Below are 20,482 nucleotides of genomic sequence, written 5' to 3' on the forward strand. Positions count from 1 at the left end.
TATTTCGAACCTATAACCAATATTTTATTACAATTTGAAGCCAAATACATAATCTTTCCTAAGTCGGGTTTTATAATAAGTTRAAACATGACATGCGTAGGTTCTAGCCCAGTGGGTTAAACACAGGTTACAACGAACAGCATTTGGGTGGAGGAGGAAAGGAGACACCTGAAGCCCTTGGGAGTGCACAGAACGGCCTCTGCATCTGCCAGCTGCTGCTCGGCAGCGACATTATTTCTGCTGGCATCACTGCATGACTTTGTTAAGCTGGARTAACTTTTATTTCTTGCATTTGACCAGATAAGGTTGCTAAAAGGAAGGTTCTGAAAAGTTCCAGCTCCTTTTAATTTAAGTAAAACTTGAGCGTTTAGACCTTCCAGTGGTTGTTTAGTTCCCTGCTCTTAACACCAGCATGAGCACATAGTGAGAGCGGGGCAGCTCCTTGCAACCTGTCCCTCCTCCACAAGGCAGGATACACGACAGCCTAATACTTATCAATCCATAATAGTCTGCCTGAGTGCTGGACGGTGAAAACTTAAAGTTCATTTTTCTGTGGATAAACCGTCTCTGTTGATGCAAATATTTGCTTTTGCAAACTATCATTGCACACGCACCTCTGGGAGGGCAGCCTGGTTTAGTGCTGATTAGATTTGAACAGTGAGTGACAGCCTTGGACAAAATCCAAAGAATGCATTAATTTTAATATTCATTTAAACTGATGTAAGTTATTGCAGAATAAACAATAACAAGCAGCTAAATCCACAGCTTTATCATGTTGTTCACTTTATCTAGAGGATACCCTTCACATTACATCTATGCTGCTTAGAGAAAGGGAACAAAATCATCTCTGAGTAAGCATGCTAAGGAAAAACCTTGAAAAAGTTACAGGAAGCAAGCACTAGGAAGTGGGAAGATTTGACATTTTCATAGCTCCTATACTATTTTTTATTGTTGTTCGTTTCCGGTTTTAGACAAGCCTGTGTATTAGCTGATAATATTTTTATAACCGAAATTGAGACCTTGTAAAAAGACAAATGAATACTTGGATCTAATTTGAAATGAGTAGAATCATGTAACAGCACAGTTTTTTTATGTCACTGTGCAACTATATGATATTAATACCTAACTTGTACATTGTGAACATTTATTTAAATCAACTCAGCGTGCTTCATATTCTGCACCTCGTTTATTACATTCTGTGCCCTGTTTGCTCTGGGGAAGGGTTACGATAAAGCAATGAAGATGGGCACTAATCTAACAGGTGCTCCACTCCCTTTGTTCTTTGTATACACRTATTCAAATGACACAAGGCAGGGGACAGGATAGGGCCTGTTAACTCATTGCTGATTTTCCTAGCAAATAAACCAGCAGCTGCTGATCCAAGCTCTGGCTTAACACTGAGAAGAAGGTGGGATTTGTATGGGACAGGATGCTTTCATGGAGCCCTTTAGCAACTTATTTTGCGACTTATCGTGCAAAATATATTTTCTACTTGTAGGTAAGAAACAGTATGAATGATATTTGASTGCCGTTGCGGTAATGTGACTAATTTTCCTATTCCTAAGCCTACATACACTTCTATTATATTATCAGTTGTTTTATTTTAAGTAGTCTTAACAGGTTTTAATCACAAAATGTCACCATTTTGTGACTAGAACTAGAGACTTTTATAAGCTCTCAAAATTTAGCACTATACATACCTGTAAATAAAACACCGATGTTGATAGTATAGATATACATATGTCACATCATTTTTAACTAAAATAGACATTTTGCATTTTTATAACAAGTATGGCTTGACAGGTTCAGAACCAAAGCTGATTATAGATGTCATTCATCTATTTAAAAATGCATTATGTTGTATTGGTGCTGACTTATTTTTCAGTTATTATTATGATGTCTTGCTATTAATATGTAAAATTTCTATTAAATATTTAAATGTATTTGGTATTAAAGCTAATTTAATCTTTTGGTCAGCTGAAGATGTCTTTCCACTAATAGTACTTTTGCTCAATATCTGGGTACAGTCTTCATAAGGATACAAGTTATCCTTGCCTTTGATTAAAAAAAGAAAAGTTTATGCATTTTTACAGCAATTTCCTGTGATTACATGTTAGTTAAAGTTATATTTCTACAACTCCTGTAATCCACTTTTGCTACTCCAACATCTTGAAGGTCTTTTCCAACTATAATGATTCTTCGATTCTATACTTTAATTTTTTGTAGATATCAACAGAAGGAATATGTAGTTTTACAAATATATTACATCCTTTCTTAGTTGATGTGTAAGGACATTTTTTCTTTTATCCTTTTTGTGAACCATATACAGAAACCAGTTTTTCTTGATTTTGAGTTAAACATTTTGTAAAGACTTTTGGTTTCAAAACAGCTGCAGTTTTATATGAAGATTATCAGATCTCTTCTTTAAAACTCAAAAAATATTTGATAAGAATATGATGAATATTTACTTTTTTATCTGCATTACATCTTCATTGAAACTTTCGGTTAAAATTCTACAATAGATATTGGCATGTTCACCAGGCAGTCTCATATTCTCATTCAGAGACACAAGTTTCTTAGTATGGGAAATATGTAACTTGTATTTTTTTTTATCATGATAGGAATTGGACTCATTGGGGGCATGAGATGAAGCCCACTGAAGGTTTTCGTGGCTAGAATTTGGTCAAACAAACAAGCCAACAGAACCCTTTGTTGGTTAAAAATTTCAAAATTGTAAGATTGTGCCTCAGTTCCTCTTTCTATAAGTGGAGGCAGAAAAATAGCAGATTTCCTGCTCCATCTGCTCCATCATATATATWTTTTTTTTCATAAATGAATGTCTTTGCAAAAGTTGTTAAAAGTGTGATTTAATGGTAATTCACACCAAGTGCACCAAGAGCTAAATGAACGCTCATGTGCAAAGCAGTTGAGAATCCAAACTCACTTTGACAAGGGGATGCATGTGTTAAATTCAGAGAATGAAAAAACCTCGCTGAGCAGGTTTGGGTTTATGCAGTAAACTCTAAAGTTATGTCATAGTTTTTATTTAAACTAAAGCTACAGCCCTTGTTTTATGTCAACGGCTCTGTTGTGCTTGCTAATACTGAGGAGAGTGAAAGAGATCACAGCTCCAGATGGAGGTCATTTTGGCACAACCCACTTTGCTTGTAGTCGTTCCATAAAAATTAGTTACAGGAATTGCATCCTGATGGAAAAATGTACATTATACTCAGAAAGCTATAGCAATGGGGTTAAATAATATGGAATATGTGCCTACGGGGATATTACTGTGTGCACCAAGTTGGGCCTGATTTCACTATTACATTAACTCAAGAATCGTAAGATTCTTCAGTTTTAATTTAATGAAAAGTCAAAACGTATGAAATGAGCTTTCTACTAAAGCCACAAGTCCCCTGGTGTTCCTGCCATAAAACGGGAGCCTTTTAGGGATGAGCAAGAACTGGTAAGGCCRTCTCCATACACAGGCCTCAGCCTCCCCACAGCCCTCCCAGCCCAGGGAGCTCCCTCCTTAACYGCAATTGGAAAGGTTTTCCTAAGCTGTTAAGTGGAACCACTTTTTTCCATGAATCACCAGAAACCCAGTTARGGTTAATTTCCCGTTTCTTTTGTATATTTTTAACTGGAAAGCAGTAAAATTTTTGAGGCAGAATTCTGTTTATTTTAATATGAAGGGCTTGAGATTCATTTATGATGGTAGCTTTTATACTGGTGATCCCCGTTATCCCTGTGCTGACTACACCTGCTTTTTTTTTTCTGCCAATTTTCTGTCCACACAAATCTGTGAGAAATATGTTTTGCATAATTTCTGATTACTATGGCAGCTGTCACCAGCTTTTTATGCAGAGTGCAATCAGCAGCTACATAACCCCTCAAACTGAGCAATTTCATGCATAGCGAGTGAAAAAGGATCTAGCCAGATCTTTTCAATTGATCCTTTAAAGATTTCTCCGTATTTGCCATTTACAGGTATTAACTTGAATTAAGGAGTTTTAAAAGTTCAGAAGTACTAGGCAGGGTTAACATGTTAACATCTCCATCTTGCACCTGCTCCACTTACATCTACCTGTCTCTTTTCCGATACTTCTTCCCCGTGCCATGTTTCTCCCCACTGAGCTGCTCCTGCACATTTTTCCACAGCAGTGTCCACACAGTCTGAAATATCTGCCCTTTTCCTCTTTATTCCCAGAGAAAGGGGCTTTGCCAGGCTTTTCATCAGGGGATTTCACCACCTTTACACACGTTACCCCTACAGCTTTCTGCTGAGGAGCTGCACCAAGCTGGTTCCCTTTGGTTTCCATGCCAGAAACCATCTGTGGTAGCTGAAATAAAACTGCTCAGCTTCATGAAATGTGTTCAGGTAGGAGGCAAGAATTAGAAGCCAGGTACAAAGTGACTCTTTTTGTAGGCTCATAGCTGGCTTTTTATTGAGTGTAAAGCTTAATAACTGCAGAATTGACAGAACATGACCAGAGATTTCTTAGTATGTATTCTTCCTGAAATAGAGGTAGTATACCAGAGATCTGTGTTATTTTTTTCTTTTCTGTTTGTTTGGTGCAGAACCTCAGAGAACATAACTAGCCACCCAAGACCAAGTCCTCTCCCACACCATATCTTTTCAATAAGTTCTCTGCTTCTTTTCATGCTCTCCAAGAGTATCTCTGACATAAATTGCTGGCATTCTATGGCTCCCTACTGCATCTGTCATTCCCACCCCCCTCCTCATAACCTGCCCTAMTCCACACTTACACAGCGCTCTTTTATTTGCCATTTAGCTCCATTAGCCCAAATGGTAAACAGCTGTGCAGTGAAATTTGAAGATTCTAACCCAAAAGGCAGCACATACAGATGTCATATTATGCTACCAAGTTGACATTTTTATATCCTTTCTGTAATATAACTGAAGAAATTAGACACACACGAACCTTTAACAAACATCTTTTTGTCATGAAGACAAATACTATACAGCTAGAAAATGCAAAAAACAAAAACATTATGCATCATATTAATCTTTAATAGCACAGTTACATACCATTTTTCTCACGCAGCTCCCCCTGCCCACTTTTTCTCCAAGAGGTGATAGGTAATTCAGCAGGAGAGTTACTTTACTGCAGATATTGGGAGGTGTGTGAAGAATAAAGCGCTAAATAGCAGGAGGATAAGGTACCATACACAGTGAAGCTGCTGAATGTTGCCCTGGCAAATGCATTCTTGCAGTCATCAGTGAGTTCCTATGCAGTGCTGGGCACATTACTTAAATCAAGCTTTTCACAGGTAAATTTTCACTAATAAGAGGTTGCCTGTTTCTGTCACTTGAAGTGTCTTTGCAGAAATGCTAAGTGCGCAAAGCAACAACTGAAGTCAGCAGGAAATGTATCTTCAAGATAGAAAATTGTATTTGTCTGTGTTTTGAAAAACCGAGGCCTTCATGTCTCAAATTGGCAATCCAAAATCAGTGGATACCTTTGTATTAATTCTAATTATGCTTCAATTTCTTGTCTGAGAAGTCTTATCCATTACATGGTGCTGTGAAATCAGTTCATTAATGCCAGTGCCTCACACTATTGCTATACTTAGGAGTGTGGTGGAAAAGTTCACATAGAAATTGATCACTCAGCCTTAAGAGTAAAATTTTCATAATGTGCTATAAATCTAAAGTTGATATGATGAAAGCTGATTATAAAATAAAGCATGGGAAAGCTAACAAGGAACTGAACCAGTGGCCAGCTTACACCCTTAGGAGGCAGGATTCATGGAGAATGGGGTTAATCATGAAACACAAYGTTTTGCTTTTGTAGATATCAACAACAAACTGCTGTTTTTTTCARCTACAGTTGGAATATTTTGCTTTTGTGATCTAATAGTGTTTCTGCAATAAAGTGTATAGTGCAGGCAACAATAGTAACTACATACAATTTACTTGAAACAGCCACTAGTTAGACTCGTCAGTCAGTTTCTCAGGGCAGATACAGTAAGATGCAGCTCAAGTGGAAAACAGCTGTGCAGTGAAATTTGAAGATTGTAACCCAAAAGACATGACATACAGATGCCATATTATGCTACTAAATTGATTTTTATATCCATTTCTGTTAAATAACCTAGGAACACACATGAGAAAATAATATAATACTATAACATAGTATATATTAYATATTAAATATTATAATATATGGAATAACTTATATAATTATATAAGATAATAATATATGAGAATATATAATGAAATATAGTAATAATAATACAGGATAAATAATAGTAAGAAATGTCTCCCTAGATAACCCCACAAAAAAAAAATACATTGTGTCTGCAGTCCAAGACAGTTAGACTGTGTAAGCCCTAAAAACTGAGACAATTTTAAAGTGAAAATATTTAAAACTAAAAGGTGAGTGCGCCTTTTCTCATTTTTGTCACTCTTTTAAAAGTCTTTTGCCCAAGGATCACAAATATCCCTTCCAACTTTTGCTTTCCATTAATGTTGATGCTGGAGCTATATAGCTAGATCAAATTCCACTGAATTCAGTGAGAATTTTCCCCTTTCTTCCCTGAGACCTGAGTCATAACCACTTTTAAAAGTGTAAGCTTAATTCTGTTCTTTTTCTATGAGAATTGCTCATTTTAATTTCCTAGTGTTCCCATTTGTGGTTTGTCTTTGTTTATTATTTTGTTGTTTCTTTTTTTATACAGGTGCTTGTTCTGCCTTAAAACTAACAGTGCCGTCTCATACTATCCATGGTATTGAGGGGCAACCACTCCATCTTATTGTTAACTATAATTTCAGCACTACAGCTTCTGAAGTCCAGATTATTTGGCTGTTTGAAAGGCCTCAAACTAATCCAAAATACTTGCTCGGCTCTGTAAATCGGACAGTGGTTCCAGACTTGGAATATCAGCACAAATTTACCCTCATACCACCGAATGCATCTCTGGTGATCAATCCATTACATTTCAGTGATGAGGGCARTTACATTGTAAAGGTCAATGTCCGTGGGAATAGGACAATAGCTGCCAGTCAAAAGATTCAAGTAGCCGTTGATGGTAAGTTAGTAAAATGTAGTATCTTCATTTGCAAATAAAATTGCAATACTTTTGAAGTACCAGTACTTAGAATCTAATGGTATATAATAATTTAATCCAACTGTACATGAATAACAATTAAGTTATGTTATTTTCTACAGCTGCCGGAGGAATGGCAGAATATTTCATCTTTAAACAAAGTCAGTACATTTACTAATATTTTTCATAAGTAACTGAAAGAGTATAGAAATCAATAATTAATATGAAATTAGACAGACTGATAAGAAATGTTTCAAAAGGCTGCACTGTGCTTTCAGTCAGGAGGATGCATTAATGTGAATCATCAGTCCTGAGCAAGCCAGACTGCCTTGCAGTAACGCTGAGCGAGTCACCTAGTGTGGGCACTGTCATGCCTTGCACTCGATCCTTCTTGTGGCTAATGTCTTCTGCTCATGGGACAGAAGGTAGATGCCACAGGATACCTAATTCCAACCTTTGTTATATTATCRGTAAAAGAAACTCTAGCTTTATTTAAGTCCATAGAACAATTCTTGCAGTCATTAGCTGAGAATTTGGGCCTATTTTTTAAATGTTTAACTATATTTCACAAACAAAAATTGAAATATGAGTACTTTCCAGATAAGATCATGACTACTATTTGTATAATCTAGACAGTGAAGACTATAATRTAGTGGCTAGTCACTTTTATAACTTTTCATATCTGTTTACAGTTCCTGTCACAAAGCCAATTCTACATACAGAACCGTCTTCAGGGGTAGTGGAGTATGTAGGAAATATAACATTAAAATGCACTGTGGGAAAAGGTACAAGAGTAGCCTACCAGTGGATGAAAAATGGCAAGCCTCTCCATGCTGGCCCTAATTACACCTTCTCATCAAACAATGCTACGCTTTTAATTCTTCCTGTTGTAAAAGAAGACATTGGGAATTACAGCTGTTTGGTATCCAATCCTGTCAGTGCAATGGAAAGTGAGATCATTGCACCAACCATATATTGTAAGTATCTTATATATTCCTAACTACCTTTGTATAAGTGCTTTGGCTGGAAAGAGTACCTCTAACTATGTCAAGCAGGCAGTTGAGTCAACATTATATGTAGGTTTGTAGTCAAAATAATTTTGTTTGCAATAGCTATAACTTCTTACAATCGTTTTGAATCAAGACCTGTTTAATATTTTCATTGATGATGTCAGCATAAAAACTGGGTGGATTAAACTGATCGCAAGATGTCTGTGAACTGACGGTTGGATTTAGCAGCCAAAAAGATGCTAAGCAATTTTAGAGTATGTTGGCAAACTACTTCCAGGAAATAAGCAGAATACTAATGTCACATGAGATGAGACCTTGTGTATAATACTGTATAGAGCTCCAGTGATCCACATTTAACAACAATGAGCTCAAAACAGAAAGAAATGGGACAGAATGGAGCTGAGACTTTGATTTAGCAAAATGAAAGCTGAAAGGAGAAGCATTTTCTTTCCCCAGAAAGTGGTAGGCATGAGGGAGAATGAAAAGAGTTGTGTAATAAATGATATTGGCAGACAAATAAAACCTGAACTAGCTATTAGTACATTTTGACCAGAAGCTAGGTGTTTTCTAACTATGTAGTAATGAGGTTCTGCGAAATCTCTGCAAATTGCTTTTACTTGACAAATTCGTGTGTGGGATTCTGTGATACAATTGTTTACTTCAGTGGAAGACTGAATTCAGTGGTGCAAAAAGTCCACTCCTAAGATCCAGAGGTTTTGTTTCTTTAAGTCCATCCTAAGGTTAGATGTCAATTCCTGTTCAGAGATTCTCATGGTTTTGGTTCTAAACTGTTCACTATTTTACTCTTATTGTTCATTATTTATTTGCTTGGGTTTCTAAAGAGAGAGCACTGTGGAAACTGCAGTGGTTTAATAATTTAAGAGAAACAAGTTTTGTAGGTAGTTTGAACTCACTAGTATAGGTAACATCCAAGGAAGTGTGCCAAGTGTCTACATTGCTTGCAATCAGCTGTTTTTATTTCACATATGATGAGAGATTTGTGTGCCCTCAAATCCCTTTTCTCCATCTGTATTAGTCTAATGAAAGAAATTAACTCTTTTCTGCAAGAGTACCTTATACTTCAACATCCTTAGAAAGAAGATTCTCAATTCAGACTTAATTTTGCCTTTATGACAAGATAAAACTTTGGATAATCTACTTGATATATCTGCAAGATATTTTAGGGTGAGAGTAGGAGAAGAATCAGAGAGGAATCTAACAATCCTATTTAATGCCCCCTACAATACATTTTTGCTTTGTGCATATTTAAAATATGAAGAARCATTAACAGAAAACCTTGCAGTACTGAAAGATGCAATAGCTGCAGTACTGCCTCTGTCCAAGTCAGTAATGGGTGTGAGGATCCTGCTTCTTGGGCTACATTAAGCCCCACAATTCAGGTCCACCTAGCCTGGCAGCAGAGGCAGTTTGTCTTCCACCAAGCAGTTGTCAATAACAATCCAGGCCAGGCCCAGGATCTCCATGTACCATATGCCATTGCTGCGGGGGAGGTACTGTAAGTGGTAAAAAAGGTCACTCACAGTAAATACCTGCCATCTGCTTGGAAACTAACAGCCTCGTGGTGATAGGAGCAATTGGAAATATTCCCAMAGAGCACTAAATTGTTACTCAGAGCAGGTGATTTATTACTTTACAAGTCATTTAGTTAACTGGCTTTACGGAAGAGACCTGTTTCTGCTGGCAGTGATACTGCAAAGGAGAAGTAGAATGGCATGATCAATGAAGCAGGTATTCATCTTTTTCACTGAGAATCACAAGGGTTTTCTTTTGTTCTTTGTTTCTTGTTAATGTTACTGCACCCTTCCATTCATTGTAATGATAGTGTACCGCAGACCATTATTATTCCAGTAGCTTGATCCAGAAATAAATTGTTTCAAGGCTGGAAGAAGCTATCATAGAGGCTGTAACAGAAACTGCTGTGTTGCGATCACAGAGATGAATTTACTGGGTTAAGTGGTATTTCCTTTCTTTGGACTTCCAAAAAAAACCCAGAATACATTTAGGCCTAGAGAGGAAACCGTCAATCTTACCTGCTTTTACAGAACCGTTCTCAGATCAAGAATGACAATATCCTTTATTGAAACAGCGGGTGCCTCCCAGCTCCCTACATGCTGTGTTACAGTAGACAGAAGTCTGTGAGGAGGCAAAAGTCTGACTCAGGCAAGGCAGGAGGGTTACCTAGTGCTTGTGCTAATTTCAGCAAGGAATCCTACTTTTCAGACCTTGCCAAGACCACACATTTTCTTTATATATATATATATATATATACATATATATATAAACCTTTTCTAACCTACTTCCCCATCTGATGTGTATCACTGGTGTTAGAATGGTTTCTTTTGATATGCAGCTTTCCTACAGAAATGCAGTGATACTGTTAGTGTTGTTCACTTTTGCTGCACTGTCATGCAATTAATATAAAAGCAGAAACCAATTCTGACTCCATTGCASTGAGGGAACACGGGAGACCAGTCAGATTTTCCTCCTGTTAATTTCTGTTCACAGACAGCGATGCCTGTATTATCAGTGAAAATAAAAGCTAACAGCAGAAGAACAGTTGCATAGGAGAAACCCCAAAAGTAAAAAAGTGTGCTCCTCCCTATAAATGACGCAGGAATGGTATTGCTTTCCTTTATAAAAAAGCCACCTCTTAGWAAGGCATCCAAGAGAAACAAGATACATCTCCATTAGCAGTAAGTCTCAGTGAGAGGCTGGCATATTGAGAGGCCTCCCCGTGCAGGTAAAGGTTCAGTCAGAGAGGAATCAGATGGTTTTCGTAGGGATGGCTCTGCAGGTTCCCCAAGTATTTATTATCATCATGTGATGAACTGACGCACGGCTGCAGTAGAGCTAAAGACTTGGAAACTACAGAGCCTGTGAACAAGAGGGAGCCCTGCATCTGTATTGTCTCCTGCAATATAGTTTGGAGCTGTCCTGATTCATGAATGAAGCTCATGAAGCCCTTCTCAGTGGTGGCCAGTGATAGGACAAGGAGCAGTGGGTCTAAGTTGAAAGACAGGCAGTTCCAACTCCATGTGAGGAGGAACTTCTTTCCTGTGAGGGTGMCAGAGCCCTGGCACAGGCTGCCCAGGGAGGCTGTGGAGTCTCCTTCTCTGGAGATCTTCCAAACCCRCCTGGATGCCGCCCTGTGCCCCGTGCTCTGGGTGTCCCTGCTGGAGCAGGAGGTTGGACTGGATGATCCCTAGAGGCCCCTTCCAACCTCAGCCATGCTGTGATGCTATGAATCTGTTTTGCATTTTCCAACTAAATATTGGGCATGGTGATAGCCTGGAGGAAGCTTACCACTAAGATATAGGTAGAGCAAATAGAAAGCCTGACAAGTTTGCACTGTGAAATCTGAGCCTTTAGCTCAGATCTAGATCTATAGTAGAACTACAGATGTTGTGTGTGAAAACCTAYACTGTCTTTAAAAACCTTCATAGATGGAGAGGGAAGAGTGCACACAGAAAATAGTGGTGTTTGCCTGTATGTTGTTGAAAAACCAATCTATCTCAAAAATAAGGCAAGCATGATATAAATAGCATGTGTGTGTTTTAAAGGCTACTGTCAGCCTGACTTTCCTGGTAAGAAATGGAGTAGCAGAAAATTTCACATTCAAAATCAACTATATCACTTCAATGCATCCAGTAGTCATAGGAAGATGGAGTATTTATTGATAATGCCAAACAAAACATTTTCTATTGTATTGTCTTTTTGTCATGTCATTCATGACTCTTGATCACTTTGCATATTCTGGCTTCTTATGGCATCGTTAATATTAGATTTGTGGAGTTTTAATTATGCATGTAAGTCTGTAAGGGATTATCAGCATTATCAGTGTTCAGTGATCAGTATAAAGCAATCAGTTCTTTGGATTGGAAAAGATAATTTAACGAGCACATTGCAATTATTATAGTCTTTACATTATTTTCCATGCTCACACCCTTGTAAAAGTAGATTTTATAATGTATTATAGTCTCTATTATTTCTATATTTATGTCATTGTAAAAGTAGATTCCAAAATGTAAAGATGTTAAAAACAGGATCTCAAATAATCTATTAAAATACTATAGGCAATATTACCATGSTTAAATGTATTATATCCATTCCAAATTTTCTTGTGGCAATACCCTGAAAATACTTACATGTATACATGTAAGTGACTAACAAACACATGGCTATTGGACAATAAATGCCTCTTCTAATTATATTCTTTGCAGAAATCTATCTTTGCTTAGACACAAAGGTTTTCTCTTGAAAGAAACTGAAATGGGGAAACCTGGAAGGCTACTAAGTGGAGGAAAGGTTAAATAATATTTTAACAGTCATTTATGGAAAGCAATTCCTCAAGTTACCTACAGCCTTTTATACAGAAATTCAGATATGGAAACAGTWTCTGAAGCTAACTATGGCATGCCCCATTCGGTCTTATACCTCTAGTGTAACTCCAAAAGTAATTATTATACTGCAAAGTCTTATAGTAGATGCTTATACATTTCAAGATTAATTTGCCCAGTTTTAAATGTCCATASAAATGAATTATGCCAATAAATATGGCATTTAAGGGTCAAATATGCCCATGAAAAAGAATTGCTGCTTTGTTTTGTGAATTTTCCAACTGCTCTTTAGTTATCTTTATTTTTATTATTCTAAACAGCCCTTAGACCTATACTGTTTCCCTAAACAGCAATTAGATCAATACTAAGTGGATCTAGTCTGAGATAAGCTTAGTACAGATCATGTTATTGTACTAAAGACCTTTTAACTGAAATAACTGAATATGATGACAGACATTTTAAAAGCTAGCCTAATTTTGAAAATCTAAGTTTAAAAATCATACGTTATATATTTACTCTGTTTTTAATTTTTCCACTGTGATTTTTTTTTCTTCAATGCAGATGGGCCTTACGGACTCCGAGTTAAATCAGATAAAGGTCTGAAGGTAGGGGCAGTGTTTACAGTTGACATAGGGGAAGCTGTACTGTTTGACTGCTCAGCAGACTCAAATCCACCAAATACTTATTCGTGGATTCAGAGGGCTGACAATACCACCCATGTCATCAAATACGGACCCTATCTGGAAGTGACATCTGATAAAGTGGCCCAGAGGACACTAGATTACATGTGCTGTGCGTTCAACAACGTGACTGGAAAACGAGACGAAGCTCACTTCACTGTGATCGTTACCTCTGWAGGTAAGAATGTTAATTAATTGTCAAGCAAATGCAGCATTTGAGCRTAGTGTCGACTCCAGAAAGAGGAAGTATTTTTATGGAATTTATTACAGAATTATGAGAACTGAGTACTGATGACAAAAAAAGTAAAAGGGATTTGGATCATTCACATACCGTGTGAGTGTCATGGCTAAGATGTTAGAGTTTTGTGGGAATTGGGCACTCTAGCATGTTTGGCCATTTGGAGATTTATCCCTTGGGCAGAAATACCTTGTCAATACCCAAACCTCATCAGGACCAGTTAACACAGCAGATTATATATTTCTTACTCTTTTTTTTTTTCCTACTCTCTGCCTTTAAAAATCATAAATGGAGAGTATAATGCAGAAATCTGTTGMATGCTAAGTTAGTTACACTTCTCCTACCATGGGCAGATTTTGTCCCTGTCTCCTTCCTAGGAACAGGGAGTCCTGGGGCTCCTAGGTGAGCAATACATGGGATAGCTTCAAGCACACATCACTGACCAAAGCAATCGGGCAGAGACCAACAGCAACAAGGGTCCTTTAATACTTTGTCAGTGTGATTAGCAATGATAAGAATCTTAGTTTAGTGTGTGATAATAATACAGGTTGTATTTGCAGTGCTGCTGAATGGTTTTATTACAATATGCATGGAAACACTTTAAATTTTTAGAATCTGAGTTTACTGCTAAATCTGGCTAAATCCATGTCTCCTTTATTTCCCAAACATTGTAAGTTAAGTTCCTGCAGCAGATTGTGCCTGTATTAAATAGCAACAAAGCATTATTTTTTAAAAAAAATCTCCAAGAAAAACGCATAGTAATCTTGAAAATCTCCAAGAAAAACGCACAGGATCTTGACAAAGTCTAAGGATCATTAAGGATCAATAGACGTATTTTCAGATAAGGAACGTACACTACCGATGTGCAACCAGATCTGATCCACTGCCTGTTGGGAAATTAAACCAAGCAGTTTTGCTTGTTCAGAACAAAGCGCTGGCCATTCGTTAGTGAGATAAACAAGGAGAGCAGATGGCCATTGTTCGAGCCCACTTACGTAACCACCGCAAATCCAGGGCCTTAGATGCCCTGGCAGGACACCGGGTGATAGTTTTACAGTGAGAATTCTGCACTTTAAAACTAAACCCTGCAGTTGGTGCAGAAAGCAAACACACAGAGAGCTGCTGTGTGCCCTTAGAAATGAAAACGTTGCTTCTGCTGGTAGTTAACATAAGTTATGATTTGAATGTGGATATGCCTCAGTACAGTCAAAGTAATATATTAATCTGATTTCCTTTCAAAACCCTATTTGTAATCCATGGCTTTGTATTTTCAGAAATATATATTTCCTAATTAAAAATATTTAACCTAAATACAGCTTTTTAGAACCATGTTGTGTATTTTAGGCCAAAAAGTGTGTAAGACTTGCTGAAAAAACTGCAATTCAAGGTATCTCAGCAGAAAGTCTGAGCAAAGGAAAGAAATAGTGTGAATATATTTTGACCTGAATACACATGAACATAATTTATCAACATATGATGGGATTTTAGCAACAACCAGACTGTCAGAGGTCTGAAAATCTTTAGGAAAAAAATGCAATAGATCAGTTATCCCTTCCTTCCATGCAGCTGTTACAGCTAGCCAGATTTCTCTCCCATCTAGCACAAACTGCTCAAAAGATGTATGAATATCGATGTGTTTCAAATAAACCTAGCAGGAAAGGGACCTGCATGCAGCTGTGCATACAACAGGGCTGCGTTCGTTTTAGGAGCTACAAACACWGTTGTCTTAACCTCTATTCCTGTGAGCAGCCACTGGAGGGTGCAGTCTTCAGCCTTCCCCTAGCTATAAATAGTGCATTAACAGAAAGTGGAATGGATCAACCTAGAAAGTGGGATAAAACATCCAGTCCGGACTATTACAATTATAATTCCACTGGTTTCTTCTTCGTCTCCAAGTTCGCCCCCCTCACCTAACCTCCCCTTAAAAATAAATAAATAAATAARTAARTAAGTAAATAAATAAATAAATAAAATGTTGTTTTCAGCCTAGAAAATATTTGCTTGATGACTGTGATTATAATTCTTCATTATATCAGCAAACCTAACAACCAAACACAGGGCAAGGAAGAATCACTTCTTTTATATTTAGCCTGTTGCGTTGTGTCTCCAGCAGCCCCAGAGAGAGAAGGGAGCATCTACTGGCTGAAGATCAGCTATTCTATCAAGGAGGAAAACACAGTGCCCACAATAGCACGCCACAGCTCCAGGGCCACACTGAAACCATGCTCATCTTTGTGGGTTACCCTATCTCAGCAACTCCTTCCCAGCTAGATCCAAGCTGAAAACAAAATCACTGCTCAATTTTCTAATGAGAAATTAATGGCAGAGTAAACCAGACAAAAAGACGTCATACATTGACACTTAACAGGCCAAAATCCTAGTGAAAAACGAGCTAGGTTGATAGGTAGTTGTGGTTTTGGTGCTGTGGCTGAAATGAGAAGGCCTTGTTCGTCTGTTCACTRGCCATTCTGATGCTCAGATCTTGGGAAATGTTTTGAAAAATAGAAAGATTTCAGCTACTAAATAACATCCTGTGTTTCATCTACACCAAGAGTCAATGGATGTAGATCCYGCAGCAACCGGGCATCAGTAACTGAAATAAAGAAACCACCACTCTACGTACTGAACTTGGGCATACAGGTTTTTATCCTTAAMCTAACTCACCAGTTACCATTTAGACAGCAGAAGAATATGTCTAGGCTGATGATCTGAAATAATTTTAAACAGCTTTTTCATATACCGTGTTATGACCAAAACAATTTGACTTGTTTTGGGTTTGTTTGCTTGCTTGCTTTTTAGAACTTAGTTGTAAGAAGAAGAAAATTTTGGTTCACCTCATGAATTCTTGACATGTCTCAACCTCAGGAAGATAGGCACAATGGAACTCCATATACTCTAATGATAACCTGTCTAAAAATGACTTGTAGATCCCACAGTATCTCTAATCCTAGTTCTACTGAGCACCCTATTTAGGCTTTGTTAGCTGCTTTTGGTGAAATAAAGTTTCCATGCCTAAGACTAGAATATTCATCTACYTTTCTGATGCTGTAAGATTAAGTTAGTAACTCTTGGGTTGTCTTTACTGCCCTTTATATAGCTTCAGGCACTCATCTCTTTCAGGCTCCTCTCTAAAACATGCATCATTATTTTTTSAGATTAAGGGTTTTGTAGGAAAAAAAATTACCAATTCAAAACAACCAAAATTGTAGATTTTTTTAAATAAATATACAGTATAGAGTGTATATATATATGATATATAGGTATATAGTATGCAGTTTTTACTAGCTTCAAATGAATTTCAAGATTCATTTTTTCTGTGTCATAATAGCTCATTATACAGAGCAGGAGATTAAATGTGGTACTTCTCTTTAACACAGGATTRGAGAAGCTGGCCCAGAAAGGAAAATCTTTGTCATCTCTTGCAGTAATAACTGGAATTTCATTACTTTTGATCCTAGTTATGGCCTTTCTATTCATATGGAAAAGATATCAGCCATATAAAGGTATGTAAAGGATAAGCRCCCTCCAGTTATTCTTTTGTAGTGTTAGAACAAAAAGAATGATTTTCTTTATCCTTTTGTTTCAGTGATACAACAGAAGCTGCACAGCAGGTATGAAAATAAATCATTTRTAGGTCCTGAAGTTCTTTCCACCAAAAGAATTACTTTTTTTCAGTATTAATTTCCTTTCCTTCACCAYTGACATCAATCTGAATATCATGCTTATGTTTTCCAGGCCAGAGACTGATTACAGAAAGGCACAAACATATGCAGGTAATTCTTATGAACGATATGTGAATATAAGGTCAAATTCCACTTCTGCAAAAGTGAGCATCTCTGGATATGGAAAGAAAGGAGGAAAGGAAGGGAGGTGTGTTTTGAACTCATGTTGTAAACCCCTGTGTTAGCTGACTTAAAGCCAAAACGATGGTAAGTCTGAGGTGTTGAAGCCAGCCAAGCACTGTGCAGACCAGCCGTGCAGCTGCCCAGCCTTCTTCCAAGGCAGAGACAGCTTAGGTTCTCGGCAGGGGAATGGCTAAACACAGATCAGGAAAATTATCATCAGATATTTAAAAATCAGGCCAAATTCTTTTGCCCATCCATACTTAAGCTGTCTTTTCTGGATTCATATTACATGTTGATACATCTTTTAATATTTTGTTTGTTTTAACTTTAGGGCATGAAAGTGCTTCAGATGACTTTGGAATATACGAATTTGTTGCTATTCCTGATCTTGCTGGTGGATCTAGGGTATGTGGAACTTGTAGTTTCTTTTTTATTCTTTAAAGAGTATTTAGTATCTCTATTAAAATCCTTTTATTTTTTCAGTTTGTTCTTGTTGCTCTTTAGAAGTATTTATGTAGCACCATAGTCATCACTAGTGTTTACTCAATACTTACTCTTCCAACTTATATCTCAATTAAATATTCCTTCCTTGTCCTGTGATACTTAAATATAGGTTACTTGCTATAAAAAAATGCAAGACCTTCATCCTAAATCTTTTAGGATACTAATTGAATTTAAGTATATTTCTCACCTTACTGTAAATAGGATGAAAACTTCTCCCCTAAAGTGAAATGTAAACCACTAGAGATGAACTGTTAAGTCCACACACAAAAAAAAAAAAAAAAATGCTGATGCAGAAGAGAAGATCTGTGGTTAAAAAAATGAGAAGTTCCACTATCATTTTTTTTTTCTGTTGAATATTTTCCTGCTAGTAATTATAGAAGAAATGCTGTTTTCTACTTTTAGGTTTCAAGTCAGACTGTTCCTGGCTCTGACTTCATCTCAGGCCAGGATATGCTTAGTACAGTTTATGAAGTTATTGAGCATATTCCTGAGCAGCAGCAGCAAGTGCACTAACAGTAAGTTAAAGACTGTGTAAACTCATGTGGTAACTCAAAGACAAATCCTCCTGGGTAAGACAGAACTCAAGTTACATTTTGGCAGCTGATACCTGATTCCAAGAGGGTGGATAAGTGAAGGATACACCAATACCTCAGCAGTTCCCCCTGGGCAGTTTAAATCCTCCACCCAAACCTGCTAGCCATGTGCCAAGTAAAGCTAGGGGTTGTTTTTCTTACAGTGATGAAACAGTGTTGAAGCTGATCAATAACCAGTAGTGGCATTCAATGATCAGTGAACTATTAGCAGACAATACTTGGTTATCTTATTAATCGATATAGTAAGTTGGATCTTAACTAGTGACTTTGAGCTAAAGAGTCTTTGTTTCAATCATATTCATCTGCAATACCCTATATTGAAGCACCATGAAAATACTTTTGCTAAATTAAATACCAGACAGACAGCAATGTTTTGCTTATACCATTAGGGGTTGCTAGTTGTGTTTGCATTTAAATCACCTACTTCCTAGCACCTCTTGGCAAAACGAAGTGAGTATCTTACAAACATTTTTGTAGTTGCAATATAGCTGTCATAAATCTGTTCTGAACACCAACAGCATACAAGACTTCATTTAGTACCAAACCTATTATATCACATTTTCTGTGTTTTTTAGTGTGGGTGTTTCTTTTGTAGTTGAAAAGGAAAGCTTGTATGAATATACTAATCAACTGGCTGAGTAATCACAATGTTTATGTGACTGAATTAGCATGCAGTACTTACTACTACTAAAAATTTTATGTATATTACACCTTCAATTCTGTGTCCAAATTATGTATGCAAGCATACTTGTAAAAGCAAACTGAATAGTGGGAAATAATAATGAATTCCCAATGATATTTTTGTTTTGCTGAGAGTTACTGTGTTTGTTACCTAAATATGAATCTTTAAAGCATATAAAAAATAACATTCATAATGTGCATTTTCTTATTGCTTGTCCTCTTATATGTCTCCCATTTCAGCTTTCCAGCTGACATATGACCTCACTAAGAAAAGAGTAAGTTTGAAGTAGAGGTAACATGAGCTTTGTGGAAGTTCGGTTTTCAGCCCAGACTTTACAAAACTTATTTTCTCTGTAGTTGTAACTGATGCAACTGCTTTATGTCATAAACAGTAATGTGCATAGTTGGCCTGCAYCACCACAATTCTGATACTTTCTTCATATAACAAGATTTAAATAAAGAAATACAGAGACATCATTTTTCACTGACGAAACTAGGATGAAACTGTCCTAAACATCGTGATGAATTAACTAGTCAGATCAGAAATACTGTTTTCATCATTTTTCCAGTTCCTGACCTGCAGCAGAAGAACATCTGTACTGAATAAATAAGAACAATTAAGTCAGCATTTGTATTTGTGTGTGGATGCTTCCACATTCAATATAAGGAAATGACAAAATATCACAAAACAGGGAATGTAGCTAAGCAAGTATTTATAAACTCCTGTAGTGCAAAGTAATAACTGTTTGTAAATGAATCCCGTAGGGGTGATATGTAGCTCTGCATAGAGTCACATGTAGCGATGCTGTTGGGTGAGTGACACAAAAATTGCCACCATTCTGCTTAAGATAGGAATTTCTCTCTGTGAGAATCAGTCAGAGAAGTATCTGGATGAAGTGACCATTTTGCTCATATTCCTAGTGGTTCTGACTGCAACTGCTGTGTTTTCATAAATTTACTACAATTAATACACAAACAAAAAAAAAAAAACAAAAAAATGCAGCATAGTTTAATGCCCAGATATAGCGTCTGAGATCCTTTCAAAACTTCTGCAGTGTTAGCTGACATTCKGTCTCTTGGTATTAGAAATCACACTGAGAGCACTGGCAAATTCTCTGGATAGTTGGTGCCTAACACTTTGGCTACAAAATACAYGGATATCAAAGTTCATTTGGGGATAGTTTTCCTAGCCTTGTTCTTATATTCTTATCAGCATTTTCATCCACCCACATATGTATATACTTCTAACTCCCTAAATGATTTTAAAAAGTTGAGGGTGATGATCTCTTTTGCTTCCAATGWAGATCAATTTTACAACATGTCCCTTTCCTCTTATACATACTGTTTTGCTCAGATCAAGCATTGCCATTTGACAAGTTTCTGTTGTGTCAACACTGTGATGAGGATCCATCCTTTCCCAGGCATTTCAGCACTGGATTTATACTGTATAATACCCAGCTATCATTGTTAGTGTGCATTAACAGGTGCTCAAATGCACTTTT

General features: G+C 37.0%; 1 protein-coding gene across 1 annotated transcript; it reads left to right on the forward strand.

Annotated features, from left to right (window-relative positions):
• Positions 1–1,429: 1,429 nt before the first annotated feature.
• Positions 1,430–18,219, forward strand: HEPACAM2 (HEPACAM family member 2). Its single transcript, XM_026039466.1, is given in 10 exon segments — positions 1,430–1,451; positions 1,454–1,498; positions 6,703–7,053; positions 7,764–8,048; positions 13,001–13,297; positions 16,735–16,860; positions 16,944–16,968; positions 17,093–17,130; positions 17,534–17,607; positions 18,109–18,219. Coding segments are annotated over 10 exon segments (1,374 nt in total).
• Positions 18,220–20,482: the final 2,263 nt, after the last annotated feature.

The sequence above is a fragment of the Nothoprocta perdicaria genome, unplaced genomic scaffold (assembly GCF_003342845.1).
Source record: "Nothoprocta perdicaria isolate Ctin4 unplaced genomic scaffold, notPer1 scaffold_23, whole genome shotgun sequence".
Classification (NCBI taxonomy): domain Eukaryota; kingdom Metazoa; phylum Chordata; class Aves; order Tinamiformes; family Tinamidae; genus Nothoprocta; species Nothoprocta perdicaria.